This window comes from Archocentrus centrarchus, chromosome 22 (genome assembly GCF_007364275.1).
Source record: "Archocentrus centrarchus isolate MPI-CPG fArcCen1 chromosome 22, fArcCen1, whole genome shotgun sequence".
Classification (NCBI taxonomy): domain Eukaryota; kingdom Metazoa; phylum Chordata; class Actinopteri; order Cichliformes; family Cichlidae; genus Archocentrus; species Archocentrus centrarchus.
In genome coordinates, this window is record NC_044367.1 from 9,471,916 (window position 1) to 9,497,828 (window position 25,913).

At 42.9% G+C, this 25,913-nt stretch overlaps 1 protein-coding gene across 1 annotated transcript in view; it reads left to right on the forward strand.

The window, feature by feature from the left end:
* The window catches only part of LOC115773101 (cysteine rich transmembrane BMP regulator 1 (chordin-like)), a 33,852-nt gene extending 8,758 nt beyond the window's left edge, over nt 1-25,094 (forward strand). Inside the window, exons 4-15 of the mRNA XM_030719611.1 lie at nt 6,228-6,470; nt 9,678-9,857; nt 12,086-12,289; nt 13,064-13,192; nt 13,516-13,669; nt 16,137-16,258; nt 18,253-18,471; nt 19,375-19,590; nt 20,657-20,872; nt 21,601-21,723; nt 22,149-22,327; nt 22,708-25,094. Coding sequence (XP_030575471.1) covers nt 6,228-6,470; nt 9,678-9,857; nt 12,086-12,289; nt 13,064-13,192; nt 13,516-13,669; nt 16,137-16,258; nt 18,253-18,471; nt 19,375-19,590; nt 20,657-20,872; nt 21,601-21,723; nt 22,149-22,327; nt 22,708-22,902 — 2,180 coding nt within the window. The 3' untranslated portion in view covers nt 22,903-25,094. The remainder of the gene's footprint in view (nt 1-6,227; nt 6,471-9,677; nt 9,858-12,085; nt 12,290-13,063; nt 13,193-13,515; nt 13,670-16,136; nt 16,259-18,252; nt 18,472-19,374; nt 19,591-20,656; nt 20,873-21,600; nt 21,724-22,148; nt 22,328-22,707) is intronic.
* Nucleotides 25,095-25,913: the final 819 nt, after the last annotated feature.

The window sequence follows — 25,913 nt, forward strand, 5'->3', positions numbered from 1 at the left end:
TTTCCACAGATGAATTCCCAACAGTGTTGAACTGTGTGGGGTCAGTATCTGAAGTAACACACACTGGAGATAGTTTGCATCAACTGCATTCTCACTACTGAAAATACTTTGGTTTAGGTGAAAGTACTGTCTGGGTATGGTGTGGAGAGAGCTCGACACAGGACATCCACTTGCTAGCTGTGAATTCACACATGGACTTTGTAGTAGGGAGCTGGCTGTACAGTAAATGATGTCTAATCCAACTTCACGGGGCATTAGTGTTCTCACATGCACCTTCTGTGGGATAGTGAGGGTAGACTAAAATGTGTGTAGTAGTTCACAAGCGGTTTTTCAAACTCGAAAGCATTATCCACTAGGGGTGGGAGGAAAACAATTGATACTGCAAAGTGTCAAAGTGTCAGAGTTTGCATGAAGATATGGATACTGATACAGGGACACCAAATACTGATGTTTTTTTAAAATAAATTAAACTATTCTGGGAATATTATGAACACGCACCACCATCCTGAGTTAATGTTAGCCGAACAAACTTACATTAAATTGGCTCAACCAAAAAACCATCATCCACTGGACATACTTGGCTTGACAAAGCTCCCTCCTAATTGCTAATGGCTCAGTCACATGATTAACAAACTAGGACTGCAACAAAAACTGGCTGCCTAGTGCTTATATTATATTTAGTTTTTTCAAATTCTCAGACCAACTGCAACTTGTGGTGACTAAATGGTTGCCCAGAGCTTGAGGGTGTTGCACACTCACAATCACTTTTGATTGCAAGGCGATTGCACAGGTCGCCTGATAGGAGGCAACCTTTCTGCAAACAGTTGCAGTCTGACTTGAATTGAGGCGCCTGGGGAGGGAGATCAGGACTGCATTGTAGACAGGGGAATGATTTTCGATGATTTATCACAGTTAATTGCTGCATTATCAGAAACAGATTGCATGTAATTGCCAACTTGACCCCATTCAATTGCAGACTGATAGCAGATTGACTCCGACTTATGGCAACATTTATGGCAGGTTTTAGTGACAGTGTTGAATGCTTGACAATCTAATTTTGCAGCAAATAAATAACTGAAGTGTGATAACATTATCTCATTGGATAAAACAGATACTGACAAAGTTTAACTTTGGGGACATAATTTGCAGTTTTAAAAGGGGTGATAAATCACATATGTTATTGCAATCACAAAAATGATAAAAATCTCAATAATATATTGTGAGTGAAGTATTGTGGGGTGGTGAGTCCCACTTTTAGTATTCACTCTAATGCCATGGTAAAACCAGTCTCACAAATCTGCTTGCCCACCTACGCCACTACTGTCCTGCCTCTTTCTACCCTTGTGAAAAGAATGGCAGTTCTGCTTGGCTGCAGCTTCTTTGTGGTAGGGCTATTACTGGCTGAGCCAGACCGCCATCGGCTGGCGGGGGCCACGAGACGTCTCAGTGCTGAGTGTTTGTGTACCGTCTGCGGAAGCTGTGGCTCGGTTGTACCCTGCAAGCTGCTAGTTTCCCAGCGAGTGCTTATTTCTGTGTGTGGAGACTGATTTCAGAGAGGAAACAAAACTCCTGTGTGGCTATAGAGACAAAGAACTTCCCTTAAAGGCATGTTGGGATTGCTGTCAACCCACTCACTATTCTTGGTCAGCCACTAACCAAACCAGGCAGATTTAAGCCAGCATGAAAGCCAAAACACACACACGCGCGCACACACACGCACACACACATATACACACAAAGACCCTTTCTGCATGTCCAGCTCTAAACCTCAACCCATTCATTAAATCAAGGCCTAAAACCTCAGCTTATTGACTCAACCATAACTATTAACAAATCAAACACTCCCCAACTGCTGCCTAATTCAAATCCTGATGTTCCCAGGCTCGTTTCTTTTATCATTGCTATTTTGCTTCTTTTTTTTTTTTTTCCCCTAAAAGAAAAGATCTCCATGGCAAAAATCCATGGATAACTCTCATGTCTCTTTCACAGTTTATTTAACAAATGTGTACAGCCCAGGCCTCCCACAGACTTATTTTCAACACATAACATGACATAACTGTTCATTCTAGTTTTCCACTGCTTTATGTATGGCACCCTTCAACAGACTGTATGAATATATCAGTGTGCAAATGCCGGACACAGGTGGACATTCTCTTTACTTCACCCAAGCACACTCATTTGAGGTTTTTCATCTGCAAATATTTAAAGAATAAGTGAGAGAACAAAGTACGCAGGCAGCAGATGGCGGCTGCATGCCTATGCCCAGCCACCTCAACCCTCTGTTCACGGTGTGAAGTTCCTGACCCTGTCTATGTCTCTTAGCCTGGACGTCCTCGTAGACCTGCTCCTCGGTGCTCACACATACACTGACACACGCACCGCACAGTGAACAATGCTAAGTTTCTCAGTGTTGCTGGTGGGCGCTGGGCCAGGCCCCCACAGCTTTACGTGAGAGACGGCCCTGATGTGTCCCTTTGCAGAGCAACTTTATAAAACCTGAGGACAGACCAGAAACCCACGGAGGGCAGCTGGACTGAGACAGCTTTGTTCTCAGCTGACTTGTTTCCAAAGTCAGTCAGCTAACAGAACTCACATTGTGTGCTTTTTTTCCATGAGTAAACTCAGGCTGTCAACACAGCCTCCTCTGCCCGGTCGAGCCGCTCCGGTTGGGGTAAAGACTGCAATCCTTGTACCCAGGCTTGAAAGGAAGGGGGAAAAAAACATTTAGAATGAAAGATTTTGCTTTCTTCACTGAGCTGCGCCAGAATGCCAGAATGCATTGTTTACAAAAGACACCCTTCAGTAGTAATGAGGTAATTTCCACATTTTCTTTTCTAGATCAACATCAGGTGTGGTGAGTGAGACACACATGAGTGTGTGTGTCTGTGTGTATGAGAGAGCGAGAAAAATCACATATTGTTGCAGGTTGTGCATCATGGGTCAGGGGTTTTCCAATCTTTGCTATCTTACAGTTGTAAAAGAGCATAATGTTGCCCAATCTGCAGGGAGAATTTATCAAGCATACCAAATCAGGGCTTTTGTGTATGTGGAAGCTGGAGCATGGCCAACATTATGATACAAAGATTGGTTCTGTGGTTGCTGACTCACTAATTACAGCCATTTATACTAGAAGATAGAACGCAAACAGCGCTGGATAAAATCCATGTATTGCTGACTTTTCCATCCGCCCTGTCTGCCTATTGTGTTTATAATTGTGCCAGCTAAAAATTGTATTAATTGGACCTGCAAGGGTTGAACCATTTCCACTGATGGATACAATTCTATTCATTTAAATTACAATGGTATGTCTGCCAGCTGCCTTTCCCAGCACACACTAACCCCAGCCATTATCACAACTGAAAGAGTAATCAGCCTTCTCTGTGGCACAAACAATGCAAAGAAAGTGTTTTTCAGTGCAGAACCATGTGCAAAATTGACCCAGGGCAGTTTTTTTTTTGTTTGGTTTTTTTTTTTTTACAGCTTTAAAAAGCTTGAGGTTTTCATATGCAAAACCAGTCTTTAACTGAGCAGCAGCAGACTGCATTAGACTTTTATTGTAAGTAAAACATTTGCCAATCAGCACTTCCAACTGAAGTTTATTTAACTCCAGCATAGGAATTAGGCCAAAAACCGTTAAATGGGTTGTAGCCTCCCTTAATTCAGGGGTTTTCCCTCATTTTCTATGACACTATTCAGCTAGAAAGTTTATCAATGAGAGCTTTGTGGCAGTCCTCACAGTTCCCAGGTTGCTTGAGTAAACACTACAGTACAGATACCTAACACTCCTGCTCTATTTATCTGGAGCCAGAAAAATTCAATGTTCCCCTTATCCTCAATTTCATGTGTCAGTTATGTTACCCCCACCCACCAAAATAGAGCTCTCACAGTCTTAGAGGCCCTCTCTTCCATGTTTGTTCTTGGTCAGGCAGACATCAAACAGTTACTTAACTGCACTGCCAGCAGAACATCATGTAGACCTGTTTCTTGAGTTGAGGACTGGCAAAGCCAAACCATTATCAGAGCAGAAGTAGACCTGAACCACTCAGTTTCCCCATCTGGTGGCAAAACTCAAAGGGATCCACTTACCAGTATTCAAATGTCAGGGATGAAGCACATCCTCTGAGTGACTCGTGTTGCGCTTTGGAGCCAGCAGCAGTCTGGGAAGAGCATCAGCAGAACTGTTTCTCTGGAAACATTATCAAAACCCCAAGCATTGTTATGTAACCTCATTCCCTCTCCTCAAAAACCAGATGTATGCGAAGATTTTGAAGTATTTCTTATAAATAAATCATAGTCCTTAAATTAACTTTCTTATAAGGTAGTTATTTATTTACACATTTTCTCCTTAACTTGTTAATGCTGCATTTACGCACTTTTCCTCAGGATATCTGGGAAACTAACTTTGATTTTGGGACAGAACACGAGTCTGCTTTCCAAAAAAATCTCTCTACCACCCCACATGTAAACATTACAGGGGCACCGAAGACCAAAATAAACACATAGATTTGGTTTCATTCATCCAAGCCTTGTAAGGTAGCTGCTGTTCTCCTATAATACAGTATCTGTAAAGAGGAGCACTTTTCTTTTCCTGAAAAGGTTCCAAAATACACTCCTGAGCCCCTCGTCCAAATTACCAGTATTCCTGCACCTTTTTTCCCCCAACAAGGGGTATCAGAGCTATTACGTTGCCTCTGGCTGATGAATCAACAAATGCATCCTGGTATGCTAAGTGAAGTTGAGATTCTAAATTGGAAAAAAAAAAAATCTCTGGTGAAGGTTGGCTGCTAATAATTGCAGGTTTTAGAGTGCAAGGTGCTATTTGAATTGTGAGCCAGTTGAGCCAGGCTAGGTGGAACCTGAGGCCCATAGACAGGATGTGCAGACCCGTGTAGGATGTGCAGACCGTGGGCTGGCCATAGAAAACCCATGTGGGGCCCCTGTAGAAAAGCCCATGTGGGGTCCATAGCAGTTTTGACCTTTTGGGTCCCCAAAAGGATTGGCCCTCCTGGGGGCCGTATAGGCCCCACAGTAGTTTTAATTCTCAGGGCCCAGATGACAATTTTCTGTGTGCAACCCATAGTGGACTTGCCCATAGAAAACCCATATAGGGGCCCCAAAGGGCAAAATTGCTGTGGGCCCTGTGTGGGCACACCCACTTAAGTGTGGGTTTGCCCTGCCCCCACAGCCCCACAATTCACCGACAGCTGCTTACTGTGGCCCTGTATGGGTATCTTTGACCGCACATTATTTATAATAAGGAAACACGATACAGTGAAATGTGACTATTATGGAGGAGATGAAACCATAGAACATTTTAGTACACAGAAATATGAGGCTCAGAGAAGGTGACTGATTCAAAATCTCAGTAAAATGGAAGTTACATGGGATCCTATCAATATATTACAAAAAAAATCAAGAGGTGAAAGATATCAGGTGATATTCCGTTTTCCAAGACAGACTAACTTGTTTGATCAAATGTGAGTCTTTGGAGCGAGCAGCTCCATAGTGTAGTGTTTTATAAATTTCCCTAGCAAGCGAAAGATCTGCAGTCCAAACTTGAGAGGGTTGTGTCAGGAAGGGGGGAAAAAATCTTGTGTAAAAATCTGTAAAAACTGAACATGTGGCAGTAACTGCTTTGGCTACCTCTTGTGATTGATGGACATTCTTGTCCACAGTCCATAACAACTGGTGGCAGTAATGTATCAAAGGGAACATGTGGGCACTGCACTGTGGGGCCACAGGGCAGCCCACACCTACAGTTTAGGCATACTGTGGATACGTTGCAGACTTAGAATGGGGCACACTGCCCCCCCTCCCCCCAAGGGGACATGTTTACTGGAGAGAGCCTTGTCATGTGTAGAGAGGGGCACTCTCATGTCTCTGGCAGGATGCTGCAAAGCAATCATGGACTGAAAGAGATCTAATGTACACAGTTTGTGTTGGGTTAGCCTGGTAACATAGTGGCTCATATTGACAGCCCTCACTAACATACATAAACGCAGAGAAACCCTCCACCTTACCCTAGGAAAAAAGTGCTGACACAGTCAGATCCTCAACAGCTGAAGGTGTTGTTACATAAAAACAAAGGAAATTTTTAAAAGATGATCAACCTGGATCCATTCCACTGATTTTGTTTCCATATATGCAGTACAGTCACCAGTGTCTAAAACATGAATCCATGTCTGTGCTTTAGTTTTGGTTTTTTTTGTTTGTTTTTTTTTTTACAGAGGAGATGAGGTGTGCTGGGGTGAAATGCCCCACTCTGCAGGTGCCCTCTTGCCCCGAGGGTTCAGTCCTGACCAAGAGCTACAAGCCTCCTGCTGGATGCTGCCCCTCCGTACCACCCCAGTGCACTTGCAACTTCCGTGCCTGCCACAAGCCCCAGTGCCCGAGCGGACAGCACCCTGTTTCACTTGGGCAAGCCAGCGGTCAACCAGGAGACTGCTGTGATGTCTTTGTGTGTCAGAAAGGTAATTGCACCGAAGTGTGCACTACACACTTAGTGCACTCCCTCTAGGAATAGCAATTACACAGTTGATGAGAGATTCATTGGGGTTTCCAAGACATTTTCAGGGCTGTGCACACAAAATCTTTTCATTCTTAAAGCGATATTAAACACAGTGTGTCTTTCATTTTCTCACCTTGTTAAAAGAGAAAGTGACATGGCAGGCGAGCAGATGCTGAATGCGCACGAGAGTATAGCACGTCTCTGTCGTCAGGCAGAGGCAGCCAGGAGCGTTAGGAAGGCAGGGAGGGGGCCTGTGGTATTGGTCTGTTTACTCTGCACACCCAACAAATATTCGCTGTTTTACCAACAGAACAAATTCACATTCCGGCCCCTGCGCATGTATAAATGAGTGCTGTGTCCCAGAATTAATGGTCTTAACGAGCCCGGTGACCAGAAAAGTGCTTAGGCTATGAATTTGCTCAACAGAAGTGCAGTGTCAAAGAGTTCCTGTCTGGTCACACGTCCAAAGGGAAAAGGTTCAACAGTTCATTGATGGGAATGCTTTTTATGTGCTCCTGTCTGCCAGTGGGGAGGGTAATCGAGTCCGGCAGGCCGGCGGGGGCTGAATGGCAGCCGTGGGGGCCATGGGATCAGTGTTTTGATAACAAGTGTCTGCTGCTCTTCGGGTCAGGGGCTTGATGCCTTTTGTGCTGCTCCTACTGTCCGTTAGGCTTGCATGACTGCGTGCCGTGTCAGAAAGCTCCACGGGCGGGGACAGGGACACGCACTGCAGCCCTTGTCAGTTCCACAGTCCACTAAAAATACAGAATCTTCAAATGTCTTAGGCTTTGTATTTGAAATTAACTATCCTCTACACATTTCAACATGCCCTTGCAGTGTTTCTCTGTGCGGGGCTTGGAGTGATTATCTTGTTTCCATTGCCCACTTGGCTGGGGACTGATGTTTAGTCAGGGTTAGTGTGTGCAGCGACAATAAGCTCCACCTGTGTGTTTTGGCCTCATCAACGATGGATTCTGATCCATCATTGGCTACAGGACAGTTGTATCTGTGTGGCAGAGCAAACCTGGCAGCACCATTCCAACCTGATGTCATTGGATATTATAGAGGACCCTGTTTGATCTGTTTGGCTGTGGCCTGCTGTTTATCAACACTTTGCCTGGCACATATTTTGCATATGTCCCCAGCGGTGGTTGCAGAGTAGGTGCAGTGCTGCACATGTTCTGTTGAGATTTATGCTGATGTTAAGCAATAAGGCTGAGATCACCACACTAATGGTTCTTTGGAAACTTCACTCGACTTTGTTACAAACACACAGCCAAATGCAGCCATGTCCTCACAGTTGATTTTCTAAACGGATCACGTGGTTATTTGTCTCTTCGAAAAGTCACATTTCTGACTGAGCTTTTGCTTTCAGTATGCCTGTAAACCACAAGAGAATGACAGTCCATTATGAATGATTTAGAAAGACTCAGGGTCAGTGGATCCATCTCTGCATCCAGTCCTCACCGCAATTTAGAGAAGCCTGAACATCACAAAGCATGACTGGAATTTAGACTCTATGCCCCAAGTTGTTTTAGGGATTACAATTAACAAACATTGCGGAAATCACATGTGAGCATCCCCTCATGTGACTTCCTATTGCTTCTGTGAGCGTTAAAAACTCATTGCCTCGCCTCTTGATTTCAGCCAGCTAAAAGTGCTTAGTGCATTTTCTCTGCTTAGTTCTGCTGCACGCGAAGCAGGACAGCAGGAATACTGAGTGAGAGGGCGCGAAGGCTGAAAAATACCAAGGAAGAGAATAGAAGTTCGACAAACTCCACTTTCAACTCAGCTGGCGCACCTGATTTGTGTTAAGAGTGTGGCGCTGGTTGTCGGGAGGCACGGGGTCATTGGTGCAGACGCTTTGAATCTGCACTCAAAGGTATGGGGTACAGATGCTGCTGTAACCTCTGCTCTCATTTATAGAAACCACTGCCCCCACATCTGCTTGCATCTGCCCAATACACAATACAGTGATTCACATAACTAATCTACCTACTCCTCTATAGAGACTTTCTTACATAACCGCATTGTTTCACTTCCCTCATATTGGATTGTGTTAGATGAAAAGCCAGCATGTGGCTAGATAAGGTCTTTTAATGCTGACTCACCCAAACCACTGTGGTACATATGAATGCATAATATTACCATTGAGATGTGATGCCTTAGTCTTCCTGTTGGCCATGAAACTGCCGATACAAATTTTAAATTGTTGACTACATCAGTCTAACGCCATGTTTGGTCTCTGGAGCTTGAAAAAGGCATAGTGGTGTAGTAGGCAAACATGTATGCCAAATGGCTAACATTGTAAGCTATAGTTATGGGCTGTTGATAAATGTGGGCTGAAGGAAGTCCAAACTCAGTTTAAAAAGAGTTCAACTCACATTTGAAGATGAGACGTGTTGTTGATGAGGAGTTTCTAAAGTCTTTCTAACAGGGCTGTGGCGCTCTTCCAGAGAAGTGCTGAAGATCACAGGGATAGTGTACGGCTATCGTGTCAAGGGTATTCAGGCTTTGCCGAGCTAGTTGAATACGCACAGGATCAGACAGCGGTTTTCCCAATGGTGCTGCAGGTAAGCTCATTCTTTTCAAGGTTTGACTGAATGCAGCTAAAAGAGAGTCTAAATGCTTGGATGCTTTTGGGAAAGGCAGGCCAAATCATTGATTCACTCCACCTGCCAGCAGTACACCGTGCCCAGATCCTGCCAAAACCTCAGACCCACTACTGCTTTCTTTTAGTCTAAATGGCAAGAGTCCAGAGCCTTCTCAAGTCTTGATAGATCCCTGTGAAATTCCTCCTTATGGACCCAGTTTCATTGTCTGATAAATACCATTTCTGCCCCACAGGCCTAACCTCACCCATCAGTCTACCGCAGCACCATTTGGTTCAGATAAACATTGCTATCAGTAGTAGACAATGAACAAATGTTTATGAATTTGTAATTAATTGTATAAAGCTGTGATAACCTCTCACTGATCGAGCTTGACATGTCTGATTAAAAAAATGCATTGTTCTCTCGTGGTCTTAATGAGAATATTCTGGTGTTAATCTTAGCCAAATGTAGGACAGCTGACACAGCATAGTGCACTCATTTATTAGTGTATTGTCTTACTTAGATGGAGTTCAGCTTAAGGTTGACAACCTCTGTCTGATTCTTCTTTCCCTTAGTCTCTCCCAAGTGTGTTCACAATGGGAAAGAGTACTCTGAGGGAGAAGTGTACCGCATGGACCCGTGCTGGCTGTGTCAGTGCCGGGGAGGAATCTCCTTCTGCTCCAAGGCAGAGTGTGCTGAGCTGGACTGTGAAAACTTCTACATTCCCGAGGGAGAGTGTTGCCCTGTCTGCATAGGTACACACGTTTGCTTTATTTGCTTTAAATTGTGTCAACTTTTGCTGATCATTACACTGTCAAAACTGGAAACCATAGACGTGGTGGCATGGCCAAAAAAAAAAAAAAGCACGTGTGGCTGGGTGACAGAGAGAAAAGTTGATTCAGCAGAGGTGGAGAAGATATTAAGTGCTACCTGATTATGGCTTTCTCCTATAACCATAATCAGAGTTGTTAACATACCTGGTGAAAAGTGGTGCAAGAAAGATTCATCCTCCAGTCCTTTTCACTCAGGAGACTTCAAAACATAAAACCCTTTTTTTTTTTTTTCTTTCACTGTATACTGCATAGCTCAGTAAGCTCTGGATCTCGCTTAATGTTAAAAAAAAATGAGCTTTGCAGCGCATATGGCAACCACATTACTCTGCGGATGGAGATGGTAGCCTTTGGCCTCTGACTACGTGGCTACAGTTGATCAGATACATAAAAGAGGAGGGGGAAAAAAAAAGAGTGCAGAAAAGATCATGTTAGGTCAGTTTTAGAGGTACAGCTGGAATGTGCAGGCATTTAGATGGCATGGAATGCTTTCATCTTTTGTTTATGAAGAAAGCTGCACTTTCATACTGCGCGACTCAGCGCAGGCAGCGCTGGATGCATTACTTAATCAAGGTTCAAAAGGTATTTTAAAAACGTGTGATGTTCTTAATCAGTGTTTCTTTGTAAATGAAGGATAAAATGACCCATTTGCAATGGAAAGGGGTTAGTTGTGATAATAAACCCACAAACTATGAGTGCAGGTTAAATTAGGAAGCAAGTTCCCAAAAGAAGCCTGGTAGTCATTGGCATATTACTTTATTTTGTGGCAATCTTTCATACAGAATTGTTTGAAAACTTTGCTTGGGCTTGGAGTGTGTTGAACAGAAGGCGAACAGGATGGTGCTGTTGGGTTGCGTTGTAGGGAGTGTAAGAGACAGGACTGTTGCAGCTTGGAAACAAACTGGATAGCTGGGCCTCTGCTGTATCACTTAGCTCTTTCTTTTTATTATTTTTCTCTAGAGGCCTCCAGTTTTATGCAGCAGAAATGCTAAAATAGACCGACAAATGGGACCTTTTCAAAGTTTCATTACAACAGTCGTTGTAACAGGATGGCTATAGGTGTACATTGTTACCTGCCTTCTGTTACCTGGTACAACACTATAGTAATTCCAAATTATAGACCAGCAAATTTAAAGTCATCGGCTATAAGAGGGGGTTCCAAAACATTTTCTCTGATGATTTACAGAAGTAGCTCACGGAATTACTGCAGCTTCCACTCTGTAATGCTTTGTAACATTTGATTCTCAAACCTGTTGATATTTAAAAGGAGCCGAGACAAATTTGGCAGCAGCATGAGCACAAGCACTGTGTCAGTGGAAAAGGAAAGGAAAAATATTCTGTTCAGGGTCATCACACCCAACACCAAACACTCAAACTCAGCTGGGATGAGATGGGACAAATAGGACTTCTGTTCCAAGTCACACCAAACGTATAAAATATAGGCATGTAGATATTTCTGAGGTAGACCGGCAAATGCTGCGGCCACTTTTTAACCTGCTTCTAAAGCATTTTAAAATGAAATCAAGGTTCACTGAACTGGTCTTAGGCATCATAGATAAACCTAAAACGAGCAGTGGCTTCACAGAATGGCAGTTTTTGTAACCTTTCCATATTTTTGCCTCCTGTTTAAGGCTAACGGGAAGAGATCTCAAATTTCTAAAGTGCTTTGGAGTAAAATTTATATGATGCAGTTATTTCCGAGCCACTGGCTATAGGAGTAACAGCTGAAACTCACATAGAGAAGTTCATGCTCTTACCCCATTTCCATTTGCAAAATCTCTCTCAGCACGATACAGCACATGTCATCTGTCTCATGTGAACCTAAATCCCTGCATATGTTGTGACAAAGCCAGGAGCCTTTCACCACGTGTAAATGTAAATAAGTCATTTACATTCAACAGTATTGTATTGTCTTCATATTTCTTGTTCAAAAGTCAGTTTCCATATCTTGTAGGCTCCCGTTCTGCTTCTTGCTAATACAATCCCAGTACAGGATGGACCACGCTGGACTGAATCTTTAGGTCTAATATATCAGGTTCCATCTGTGGCAGCCAAACCAAACTATACAAGCGAGTGAGCTAAGAATCATATCAGCGACTCTCTTATCACTTCGTTCCTGAACACACACTGCGAACATCTTTCTTTCCTCTCAGATGTGGAGTTACTGTCAATGGATAGTGCTGAGGCCAGCTGCTGGGTGAATAATAAGCTGCGAGCCCACGAGGAGCAGTGGAAAGAGGACGACTGCACCTTCTGCCAGTGTGTGGATGGAGAACCGCACTGCACGGCCATGGCCTGCAAACAGAGTTGCCAAAACCCCGTGAAGATCCCCGGAGAATGCTGTCCCTTCTGTGAAGGTACACAGAGTTGTGTTGTTCAAACCAAAATGCACATGTATTTTAAAAAAAAAATTTTTTTTGTATTTATTAAGTATAATGCATAGCTAATAGCACACATACCAAATGTTGGAGACTCCAGTGTCCCTGCAGCTTTTTTACAGAGGCCATGTCGGCATGGGCTCATTAAAGGGGGAGGCCACAGAGCATTCTTCAAGCAGCAGGGTTTTTTGTGTTCTTTTATTACCCTTGCCTGCCAAAATGAGACCCACCTGTGTGCGTATGACGCTATGGCATCCTTTTAACACAGGAGGCTGCATAATTGAGGTAGAGCCTTTTTTTTAAGCATAATTGGTTACAGCTCATTGGGTCCTGCTCCTCCCACTGAACGTGGCAAGAAGCATGTGATGGGGAATAGTGATGTTATGGGTCCGTGTGTGTCTTATTCCATCCTCATTTATTGTGGCACCACAATAAAGTTGGCCCAAAATCACATGTAGACACATTTTCAGTTTATTAATCGGAGACAGCTCTGCACAATAAGACAGAGAGGTATAATCCCCCTTCAGGTGCAACCCACCCCGGTGTAATTGCTCTACATTTATCTGCAATTACTGTTTATAAGTAGAGCAGTGTAAATAGGTAGCTATTAGAGTTGGCAGAAAAAACACAGATGGAGTGTAACACCTGAAGGGATTCAAGCACACAAATGTATAAAAAAACAGGAATAAATTCATAGCAGCGCCCTTAAAGTTCTCACCCTCTATTATCTCTCTCTTTTTTTTTTAAAAACAGAGCCTTCCTATGAAACAGTAAGCCCCTTGCTGTGTCCTCCCCTGGAAAACTGCTCCCTGTCAGTGAATGACTGCCCCTATGGCTTCCAACAGGACAAAAATGGATGTCTTCTTTGCCAGTGTCTCAACAGTAAGTTCACATTCTCAATTTTTAGTTCACCGCGGAGGGTTAAAGTTGTAGGAAATGACTTTAAAAAGCGTGAAGAAATGATACATTTCTTGTGACATGCTGCGTCTTGCAGTCCCGGTGGACAGTGCTATGTTTACCTGTTGCAACCACTTGGTTTTGACAGCACCATAGACATGTTGATATTCATCACAGCTTATTGGTGTCTCTACACGGTTCTTTGTGAAAAGGAGTGCTGCTGTGAGCAGCCCCATGGCAGCTCATGCCTTTGCCTTTGATGGATTGTTGTGGTCATGATTGGACGACCTCTTTCTCAACTCTTTCAGACGACTCCTGCCCGGACCTGGGAACGTACTGTTCCCTGCAGTGTCCAAGGGGATATGAGAGAGATGATTTTGGATGTGAGGTGTGTGAGTGCACTGTCCCTATTCCAAAGTGCCGACCTCTGACCTGCACTAAGACCTGCCCCTATGGATATGTGTAAGTATACCCATTGAGCCAGTGAGTTCCAGGCCCCCGAAGTCCAGCTGTATGCTAATTTTTCATTTGTGTTTTGAGTCTGATTTAAACACATATGTCTCTCAATGCTGCGCTTATGGAGTCATATGACAGGAAAGTTTCAGTGGCTTTCAATCTTTTGAATATTTTGAAATTACATCAGTCTCTTAATGATCAATTTACAGTGTGTAGCTCCTTCTACTCCAAGAAAAATGGTAAAGGGTTTTAGATTTCATAAAGTCTACAAATCATTTTCTCCCAGCCACCCCCTGCATATTTTTATGGTTAAAAAGAATTTCAGTACTTAATATTAAGTGATGCCCAGGAGTCAGTGCCTCTTTCAAAGAAAGTATACCAGGCAATGGCCAACAGTAGTCATCAAAAGGCCTACCTTGGTGGCCAATCCCAGATCTCTGAGTTATCTTGTGTGTATATTTGTGTGGGGTCCACACTAGCCCCGTGGCCCTCTACAACTTCTCTCTTCATAATCCCATTTAACCCAATCAAACATCTGGAAGGGCTCTGTAATGGGACGCTTGGTCCCAAGGCACCACTCCCATTTCATAAATCATCATCCTGTCTCAAAACAGCGATCAAAAACACATCAGGACAAAAGCAGCCTTTATGAAATATATATACAGTTGGGATCCTTCTGATATCTCAGCCATACTTTCTGGAGCCGCAGCTCAACAGGGACACAAGAGGAGAGGAGGAGACAGGAGGAGAGAGGATGAGATGGATTCTGTAGGGAAAAGAGGAGCAGGAAGTCCCGGCTTTATCCTTCATAAACAGCTGTTTTGGTCTAGCCTTAGAAGTCTGAAATCCTCTGAGAGCTTGCCAGCCTTACAATGCAACGCTTTCTTCTCGCACAGAACCGCGCATGTAGCTACCACAGAGAGACAAAAAGCACCATTAACCATGTTTACACTGGGTGTATTGATGACATCCTGTGAGCGTTGTAATGTACAGTACATGTCCAAAAGCTGATGGTGCTGGCCTATGAAGCAAGATGAATGTAAACAATGTGAAAATGTTAAATCATATGTTAACCATTCCTCAATTAAGAATACTCTGTGAGTGCTTCTCGTATCTGAAGTTTTGTTTGTGGTGTCAGTATTGTGTTTTTCGTCTTTCATACCTCAAGCTCACAACTGTGACCACACGGGTTATGAATGGCATTCCTCTGGCCATCACGTTTGCAGCCCACTGGAAATTGTGCCGAGCCAGCAGTCCCAGGCCGAGGCCCCTAGTGTCTCCCCAAGCCCCTGTATCCCCCTGGAGCCCAAAGCGCTGCTTGGCATTCAACACACTATCTTTAAACAAAGCCTTACTCTAAGGCTGCAGCGTTCTCTGTCTCTGTATTTGTACAGTGAGGCTCTAGCCAACCCTTCACTATGTTGTTCCAATAGCTGTTATTGCTGTTTCAGCATAGATGAGGACCCCTGTTTGCTGAGCCTGAAATGCTGTGTCCTCTTTATGGGACATAGCTCTGCATTATGGGGTCTTCAATTTTTCACTCTGGCAGATGAAGATTAATAGGCTAATTATCCAGTCGTAATGAGGCCACTGCGTGAGGTAGGACTCATCACTTACCTGGAGGGTAAGACAGAGAGGAAGTGGCTGAGTGAAGATGAATGAGGCAGGGAGGGTTAAAGAGGGCTAGAGTCTAGAATAAGACAAGTGTAGACACACAGGTTATAATTTCATTTGGGTTTTGCCAATTTATCAGCGTGCAGTTCATTCATGTTTTATTAGGCAGAATAATTGGATCCAACTGGTCTATTTCTAGACACTGGAAGCAGACCAGACCACCAAAATTCACATTGCAGCTTATGCATGTGAGGATGGCCCTGTTACATTGCTTTGCTCTAACTACAGGACTCTGATTTCCTGGTCAGTTTAGTATAATTGCTACTTAATTTTGTAAATCAACCTCAAGTTTACACTTAACCATCAGAAGGTCCCATCTCCTACTGTCTTCTATCGTTTTCTGTGAGATCAACATGATTTTATTATTCAGAGTAGCTCTTATCTAGCCATTGATCCGTGGTGCTCTTCTATGTCTTATATGAGGCTTTTGGATAAGAAAGGCGACAGGGTGAATTGCAAACATCTGAATTGGTAACGGGCCCTTTTTTCTCAGAGTCTTTGAGCTGGTATGATGTGCAAACCTCAGGGATCTCACATGTTGGCCCTTTATTTGTTCTTCTTCAAAGCCAGCTAATATAGAGAGGGGAAAAAAAGCAAGTCCAGATGTTGATTATTCATGACTAAGACATCTGGGATTTGCTATATCACAACTCTGTGTGAAGCAATTTGAAATCATGTTTGAGCTACACAGGGATGGTATCATTTAGTTCTGACACTTTGTTTACTTCCTCACACACTGTTGCAGTGATTAAGGTTTATTTGCGTGTACTTCATCATGTCTGTGTTTGTTACCCTGCAGCAGGAACAAGCATGGCTGCGAGATGTGTCGCTGTGTCAAGTGTCCTCCCTTCACCTGCGACAAGCACTGCATTAATGGATATCAGCAGAACAGGAAGGGCTGCTCCATCTGCATGTGTAAAGGTAACGGACCTCTGTTATCAATCTGCTGCTCGTCATGATTAAAGGGATTCTTCAGTGGCTGCGTTAGTTGTGCAGAAAGTTGACGGGCTTGCAAAAGACACATAAAAGTCTGTCTTTTCATGCCCAAGTTTGTAACTCTTTTTGTCTATAAATTTTAGCCAGAAATGAGATGAGATTAGAACTCTCTGATAAGTAATTGGAAATTCATGTAGAACATTGTTGGAATGACCCTTTAACCACCCAAGAGCTGTGCAAAATGCCAATATTTGTTACTGAAAAATGTCTTGAAATGAATGATATGATAATAGATTGAAGATGGATACCGGTGTTAACAAAAAATATTTTCTAAAAGGAAATTGTGAAACATTCTCAATGAGAGCACTGTGCAAAAGCCACCCTTCATTTCTCTGTATTTTACTTCCAAGAGGCCAGACTTTCATGTTATTTTTAAAGTGGTCTTGAGCAATAGTTGTCCAGGGTTCTGAAGGCCTTTCAGAGTTTTTCTTTGGACACTGGCTGCTTCACCAGTTTGTTAAGACTCCTAACCCTGACCTATGAATCATTCAAGCATTAAAAAAAAGCACCAAACTCAGTATTGATGTAACAGACAACTTGGCAAAGAACTGACTTTAAAATGCATCTTTGTAACTTTGTTACTAGCAGCCTGTCACAAAACACATCATCTACAGCAGATTAAAATGATCTGAAAGTCCTTAAGAAACAGGAAAAAAATCCAACAAAGACCTGACACGGGAGCTGAGAGATGCATCTGGCCCTTCAGCTGATCCATCTGCTGTTCACTGAAGCCTGATCAGAAATGGTCTCAGTGGAAGGGTGGCTGTCAAGAAGCCATTTATAAGGAAGGGAAGTAAGAAGAAAATGCTGAGCTATGCCAGATTACACAAGATCTGGACTGAAAATCAGTGGCGACAGGTCTTACGGAGTGATGAATCCAAATTTGAAAATTTTGAATCAAATCATCATCAATATGTACAGAGGAGGTCAACAGAGAGGTACAACAGTGAGTTTCTACAGCCATCTGTAAAACACAGTGGAGGCTCTGCATTTCAGCCAGTAGTGGTGGGGAACTTGTCAAAATAGAAAATTGCATTGCACATTTCATTAGTTTCATTAGTTTTTAAGTTTACTGAGCATCATTACCACCTTCTTTTTTATGATTCATGGCCCCAACAGGATAGGCCCTGCCTATTTTTGCAACTTCTTAACCTTTAATGTTCCCCCAGCTCAACCTTTATACAGCACTTCGTATCATATCATATATTCATAGATTATTGAGACTTTCACCAGACTTGTACTGACCTCCCTAAAAGGAAGATCTTATGACTATACCAGCTATATATTTCACCCGTCTCTAAATTATTATATCGAGTTACTCATATTTAACTACACTTTCACCACATGGCCTGTAATGTAAGTAGCGTACGGAGTGGAACACAGCAGAGCTGAATTTCTGACACTAAGCTGCAGCTTTGATTTCCTGTGACCTTTTGCTTGCACTCCTGTGAGGCTGACACTTTTATGTGGGCTTCTTGTTGGTGTTCAGCTTTATCCAGGGGATGTGCGTGCAACTCTAATTAGATTCCCTCAAATTCCCAAGGTTAAAGTTTGTATTCAGAAGCCACACTTATGCCTATGTGTGTTTATTTTGCCATTTTAGCAGCAGTATAAATATATATCTCAGCCTCAAATATACTTAACCTTTTCTTTGGTTTGCGAGGTAATCTGTGCACCTACTGCACAAACACAGGAACGCACACAGAGACATTCCTACTGCAAATAATCCACTGTTTACCTGATTTGAAACTCCTGAAACAGGCTCTTTGTAGACTAATAAAATATTTAGTGGTCAAAAAAGTGTTTTTGGAAGTATGTGTGAATGTATTATTAAGATTTAAAAATAAAAGAGAAGAGACATTTAGAAAGTTTCTGTAGTTCTTAGCCATCCCAGTAACGTCTGCACCTTGTGTGTCTAGAAAGCGGCCATGTCCCAAGCACCACTGCCCCGGCACCGATGCCCAACTATTGCCTTACGTCCAATGGGCAGAAATACGAGGAAGGTGAGGGCTGGCACGATGGCTGTCGCGACTGCTATTGTCACTCCGGACGGGAGATGTGTGTGCTCATATCCTGCCCAGTGCCCAGCTGTCTTCATCCTGTTGTCAAGCCTAACCAGTGCTGTCCTACCTGTGAGGGTATGTTTCTGCAGTTCGCATACTGGATCAAAGGATAAATCCTGTTATTTCATATTTGATGACAACCCGCCTTATTAGTTGCTCTTATTTGCAAAAGCAAATGAGTGAGAATGGCACAGTTATTCCCAGAGCTATTCATATAAAACAATTATCCCTATTTACACAAAGTCCCTCAACCACGCTGTAGTTGCCTGCATCCAGTTTTCCAGTCCAATAAGAGTTTATTACCATCATTATGGGTGCAGTCACATTCAAGACTTCATTGCAGCAATTTTTTTCTGTGTTCCCAGATCTTAACATTTACTCATATTGTTGTCATAATCAATAAAACCCATGTCTAAAACTAACAAAATAAGGCCAAAGATTGGTTTAACTGTCCACTATACTACTGTGCTACAGATATATATCTCCTTTCAATTAAATTGAAACACTTCAGAATTCAGAAATAGTTACGTGCACAGCAAACGGAGAGCTTTGAACACACCGTCTCTGTCTGTTTCTCTAAAAATGGAAGGCATGCTTCTTTTTTTGAATCCACAACTCTCCAACTCAAGGGATATTTATGGAGGAGTGATTCAGTTAGCTGTTCAAATATTTAAGAGTGGAATGTCTATGACTTTCAGAAGCTATGCACACTTTGCAGTCAGGGGACAACAGGCTAATAGTTTGCAGATGTCTGCTTCTCTGTTGGACAGGAAGATGCTTTTACTAAATTAGTGTCAAAAAATGACTTCGACAGTGGTTATTGGATGGCAGTTTCCCAAGCACCCTTATTTTTGTAACCTCTGTTTGCTTTTTTAAGATTATTGTTTCACTGTATCATGTAGTCCTTATTGTTAAGGGCTGAATGAATGTTAAAAGATACATGACTCTTTCTTTTCTCCTCCCCCACGCCTACTGTAGATGACTCTGGCAGCGGTCAGCCAGAGGGGATGGACATGGTGGTGTGCAGAGCACCTGGGGGAGAGTTTTATGTGGAGGGGGAAACCTGGAACCTAGACGAATGCACACGCTGCACCTGCAGGAAGGGACGTGTCCTGTGTGACACCGAAGTGTGTCCCCCAGCTCTTTGTCAAGCACCAATCAGGAACAAGGACACCTGCTGCCATGTGTGCCCAGGTAATCAAAATAAAAACAACTGAGTGAAATAAAAATGATTTCTGGTTAACTCCAAAAGCGGCATCACAATTTGGGATGGTAGGCAGAGATCTATGAAGCTGTTTTAGATCAGCATGTGGTTTTGGAGGGTTTTGCATGTTGCACTCTGTTGGGCAGTTTTTTATGTCGGGCACACAGGCTCATAAAGAAACCAGCCAAGACTGGTTGGGTTTACGTAGAGATCCGTCAGGCAAGCGGCAGCACATGTGGACTGCTTTTACCCCTCGGCCCACACCGGAGGCTCATCTAACTCTCCTACTATTGAACGGGCAAGAATGCAACTGATCTCGCCGAATCTATGCTAGTTCTCTGGTCACGGGAATGTACTTTGACAGAAACGACTAGCAAATGTATAACCACACGCATATTTTATTTACAACTGCACCCAAACATTTCACTCTAGCTTATACACTTACAAACTCATAAACAACGTGTCCTGAGCACTCCCTAGCATGAGGCCCACAAATCAGCAATGCATGACTGCGCCTGAGAGCTGCTCCTTGAGAATGCTGGCCTGCCTTATCGCTGCATCTGCCATCGGCCTTTGATATATGTATGGGCCTGGTCACCAGGAATGTGGGAATAACACAAATCTCACTGACAAGCCCTATGATGCATGTGTACAGTAGAGTAGTGCTGTGTGGACATGCTTACTAAGGATTTGGTCATGAAAAAGCCATAGATCTCCTTTCCTACAGGGTTCAGGCTGAACGAAGACCCGTTGTATACATTCATATGCACACATTCTGCATCTGATAATACCCCCCTAAAGACCTAATAACCTGTTGATTCAGATGTTATATAGCAGGGTACAGTAGTCATTTCGAGGCAGCCCTCCCCCTGTAGTTTTATAAACCTACTTCAGACAGAAGTAGGTTTCCCCTTTTTAAAAACACCACTAGCTGTAACCCAACATTGCCAAGTCCAGTTAAGAGAGGAAAGAGCTGTAATGCAGTGCACCAGGCAGCCGCATGTTTTACTGCAACCTTTGTGCTTTTTCATTAACCCCACTTACAACTGTGTGCAGAAGAAACACCTTTGCTGCCAGTGAACAACAGCCAGCAGGAGTACTGCATAACCAGCGATGGAGACATGCTGCTAGCTGGAGACTCCTGGAAAGCCAATGCCTGCACCAGCTGCACCTGCAACAACGGCACTATTCAGTGTTTCTCTCAGCGCTGTCCAGCTGCCAACTGCCGGGTGCCTGTTTTACGCAAGGGCCAGTGCTGCCCACACTGTCTCGGTGAGTGGTTAGAAAAAAAATGAAAGCTGCCTTTGTAAAGTTGTCGGTGCCAAAAGTTGTGTTTAGACTCAGCTTTGATTGTTTTTATTACACTAGAAAATATTTTAAAATTTGGTTTATATTCCATTCTACCGTTAAGTTTATGTAATACTTCTACTTAAAGTGCAAAATACTGCCCTTTGTTCTAAGTGCCACCGCTGGAGCAAGACACAGCCTGTTGATGGGAAAACTGTAATTCATAATGCTGCACGTCAGAAAGAGGGAGCGACTGCGGGAATGCCAGTGTCGGGACCGAGTGTGTTTGCGTGTTTGTTCATTAGTCGTAGCCACTCTGGCGCTACAGAGGCAAACACTGTCACTCGCAAAACATTCCATATGGCACGCGCACACATACACGGTGCACTCCGAGCATAAACATTCCTCGAGCATCCGCGCATTCACACGTGTTTCCTCTCCAGTGGCACAGGAAGGCGAAGCTCCGTGTCAGCTTTTCCTTTTTCCTCAGCATAGGCTTCCATTGTTCGCCATCATATTTTACCAGAGCTTTTGTTTTTGTGATATGCCCAGAGGAAAGGAGCTCCTAGTGTAATGCCTTTTTTTTTTTTTTTTTTTAAAAAGCAGACAGACCCTATAAACACATCTGAGACACTCACTCACAGTTAGAAATTTTTTTTCTTGCATTACACCGGTCATATTGGTAATCATATTTCTTATTCCTGTCTGAAAAGAAATGACAACATCAGTGCCAGTGATGGTGTCTACAAACGCCGCCAAGACGAGAGTCACCACGACAATGGAGAGCGCAGAGTGGCTCACCACTGTCACTGTACCGCCTGTCATTGCTGATACAGGTACCTGCTTTTTAAGACTTCACCTCCTCTGCCATCTCTGCTCACATCCACTCCCCGTTCCCTTTAATGCACTACAGTATTAACCCTATACGAGTAATTTGGCATCTTTGCCATACTCTCCCTGCCAATCACAGTGAGTGTTTATACTGAGAGTGTTAGGAATGGCTTGATAAATGAATGAAATATATACTAACTCATGCTGAACTAAACAATAATGATGAATGGACATAAGCAAAACATGATCTCCATGGGACAGCAGTGTTAATTTTTCAGCGTTAGCAGTTGAGTGGGGATGTCTGCCAAACACTGAAGCCAAAAAAAAAAAGAGCTGTTTTCAATTTAAAGTTGGTAAATGACATTGGCACAGTAATGAGCAAGCTCTCATTGGGATGAATATTCAAAATAAATGTTGCCTTGTTCTGCAGATGAGCCACATTTGGGTGAGAATTACCCCAGCCAAACAGAGATGGCTCTCATTTACCAATCGGCTGCCTGGATCCTGGCGGGTCTCCTCTTAGCCATCGTGATCTTTCTTATTGTGGCGTTACTCATCAACAAGAAGAAGAAGTGGGTGCAGATGTCTTGCTACAGTGCACCAAAGAAGGTGAGAAGTCGTGTAAATCATGTGAATTTAAAGCACTTTTAAGCACCGGCCAAAAATGGTACAAAATAATAGAGACTTCGTCATAGATTTCTTAAACTCTATGAGACAAACAGTTTAATGAAGTCAAGTCAGGAGGCATTTCCTTTATCTCCCATTCCTACTTCAACCATTGCTGAAGTTGTCATGACTTTAGGATGAATGTAGTTTCCCTTTGCACTGTATTTTCAAAAGGACCAAGGTCAGGTCATTCATAAAATCTCCATTTGTACTTTTAGTACAAACAGGTGTGACTTGGTAAGCCGTCACTGCACACTAGCTGTGATCTGAATTACAGCAACAGTCTACCAGCAAATGATTTTCCATTTCCGTTTCCGCCACAGGCAGTGATCCTGAAGAAGCATGTCAACAAGAATTCAGTGGTCTACATGGAGCCTTCGAAAGAGAACAAATTTCACAATGTGAAGAACGACTGCGGCATCATTCACTTCTCTCCAGAAATGAGCTCCCCCTGTACAGAAAAGATGACCATCCCCCGGGCTAAGCTGAGCATGGGCAATGACTGGACGCCATGCTAAAAGAAAAACAAACCACCCCTCACACGCTGCAGATCAGAGCTTTCTGGCACATCCCACTTTCTTCTTTTGCATCTAAGCTGGTTACTGTAACAGTACACACACCATGGGCGCTGCCTTCTTTCCACCTTTCTCCGTGTGACAGTAAACACAAGGACGCTCTTCAAGACTAAGCAAGTTACCACTGCCTCTTATATCCTGTGTCCTTGTTCTTCTGTATTTGAACGCTTGGGTGGAGGGACGTTCTGCAAGGTAGACGGACGGGTTGAAATGTAAAGGACACAGCCACTCTTGGCTCTGCTTTAATACAGAGGAGGAGGCAACCAGAGAGACTTCTCTGTCAAAATGAGACTTTGACTGTGAACACTGTAATATAACTGCTTATTATTGCCTCCTTTGGAACTGGAACTTTGGGGCAATAAGAGGAGCATAAAAAGCTTTAGGACAGGGGTTTAGGCAGTAGAATAAAAGGGGAATAGGTGCTGCCCTCTTAAGCAGTGCTTCACATGGATGTAATTACTGTTATTAGCAGGGAGGCCAAAGGAACTGTTAATCCAGTTGGATCAAATTGGGTTCTGCAGCCAAATCAAAACAAGTCCGCAGGCTTTATATTGACTTCCAGATCCAAACCCCTGCTTTAGAATGTGTGGCTTCCATCTAGTTTTTTGTTTGTATATTTCTAAAGTATTTGTACTAGATATAGTGCTGTCCTTGCCCACCTTTTGCTTTTAGTGTGGGTGTCAGAGTGAAGCATTTTAAAAATGGAAGGCTAAATACCACCCCCACCCCCAATCCAGTACAACAAGGACATGCATCCCAAATAACAGCCATTATTCCTGCCTGTAAATGACATACGTTATTCCAGTCAAGAATCTCTTACAACAAACTGTTTTTATGCAAAAATGAAACCCCAGGTTTGTGAATCCAGCGTCTAGACTTGTCTTGATTATAGTAGCCAATAGTAATTTTGGCTCTTTCCAGAGGAATCTGCCAGTCCAGCTTGTTTCATCTAAAAAAAAATCTGTGATCTTCATCCAGTGAGAATGTTATTTTACTCATAGCAGGTGAGACAAAACGGTGCCAGACGTTGATCTGGGCCTATAAGGAATGTCTTTGATACCATGCCTCGCTTCCCATCTTCATCCATGGCTGTGTGTGTGGGTGTGTGTGTGGCTACTGTTCATACATGCCATTGATTGTTAGTAGTAATTCTTTTAAAAGCCTTAATTCTGTAGCCTTAATTTTCTTCATTGGTGTCTTGTACTTGGTTAACAACCATAAGCCCATATCAGGGGATAAAAACTTCACCCATTATTATTAAGATTAAGAGATTGTGCTGTGCTGTTCTCATTAGCTCTTCAAATAAAAGGAAATGATGTGATTTGTAAGGGTATAAGGGCAGCTTGCTAGCATCTGTACACAGTGGTACATGTTACAACATTGGAGCGTATTAGAAACGTAGCACTTTTCTTTGGAGCCAGTGTTTTAGAAAGCCCACTGCAGGATTCTTGGAGGGATAAAGGCCCTAATCAGGGATTTGATAGGCATATTAAGCACATGGAGATGTTAAACCACTCAAGCGAGCATGCTGTTGCAGCTAGATTCTCCACATCAGTACTGGGTAGGACAGAATCAGAGAAGTGTTATGAAATATGTTGGGGTTTCGAAGCAAAATGTTTTGGATCAGAGTCCTCAATCCATAGCCAATAAGTCAATACAAAGACAATTTCAATGCCAAAATTGGTTAGAGACCAATTTTTTATGTGTTTTAGTACCTGAGTAGATGGTGTATCCGTTTTAATCATGACTCTGTGCTTTAAAATGAAGAGGTGACTGTAAAAGCTTACGCAATTCTTTGTTCTTCTATGTGTAAAAACATCAAGGTAGTTTAAAAAAAAAAAAGTAGAGAAGAGTACCTTATTTATTTTTTCACATAGCTTTATTTATTAATACTTAACTATAGTTTGAGATTTTTTTTTTGAAAAATGAGTTTTTAGTAGCCAAAGCTGCTGTACATTGTAGAGCATTTACCATTTTTATCTACCATATTCTATACAACCTTATTTATTTTTCTGTGTTGAAATCCTGTAAATATGTTTCTTAGGTGATGAACTGTAACATTTACACTTATTTTGAAAAATAAATGTGTGAACCAAAGTGGCCCGCACTGATGACAATTAAACTATGCTGGAGGACCAAGTCTCCAAAGTGCAGTGATGTCATCCAAGATAGTATCTGTTAGCGGTTTTCACTTCTCTTGCAGGCACATGCACATCTGCTCCTGGACTTCAGCGCTTCAATTAGGAATCCGTGTTGTTGTCCTCTTATCAGAGTAGCTAAATCATATACCGTCAGTGGAGGTGGGTTGTTTATGCAAAAGTGGGTTCCTCTGAGATTTGAATGCAAGCAAGAAGACCTGAGATAATACAACACCGGAAAAGGCAAATGCTTGCAGGCCGGACCAGAAAACCTGCGACGGTGTTGTTTTGACTTGTCTGGCAAAGCTTGCACATAAACTAAAAGGTGCTGATGGTTCTCCAGAATGATTATTTAAAGCAAACAGCAGAGTCCCAAGCCTAAAATATGTTAAACACTGCAACTACTGAGTTAATGTTTGAAGCATTACAGAAATATCTTCTCTCTCGTGTGGGCAATGACAGAACACATGGGTAACCATGTCAGTGAGGGTCAGAAATGCAGCAAAAGTCCTGTTCTATCCCCCGACTTTCTTATTTTTTTCTTCCAGGGAGCCAAACTTGTAATTTTTTAAAGTGGTCTTGAGCAATAGTTCCCCAGACTTTCTGAAGGACTTTCGAGGGTGACTCCCAAAGAGCCATTAGACAAAACTTGGCATGGTGTGCGATACTACAAGATTTGGTATCGATCTGCCTGCCACTAGTGTGCAGTGTGTCTGTTTATTTAAATTAAAAAAAAAAAAAAAAAGGAAATCTAAAGAAGCTGGATAAGTGGAGAGCAACACAAGAAGTGGGAGGCCTGAAAAACTCTCTATAGCA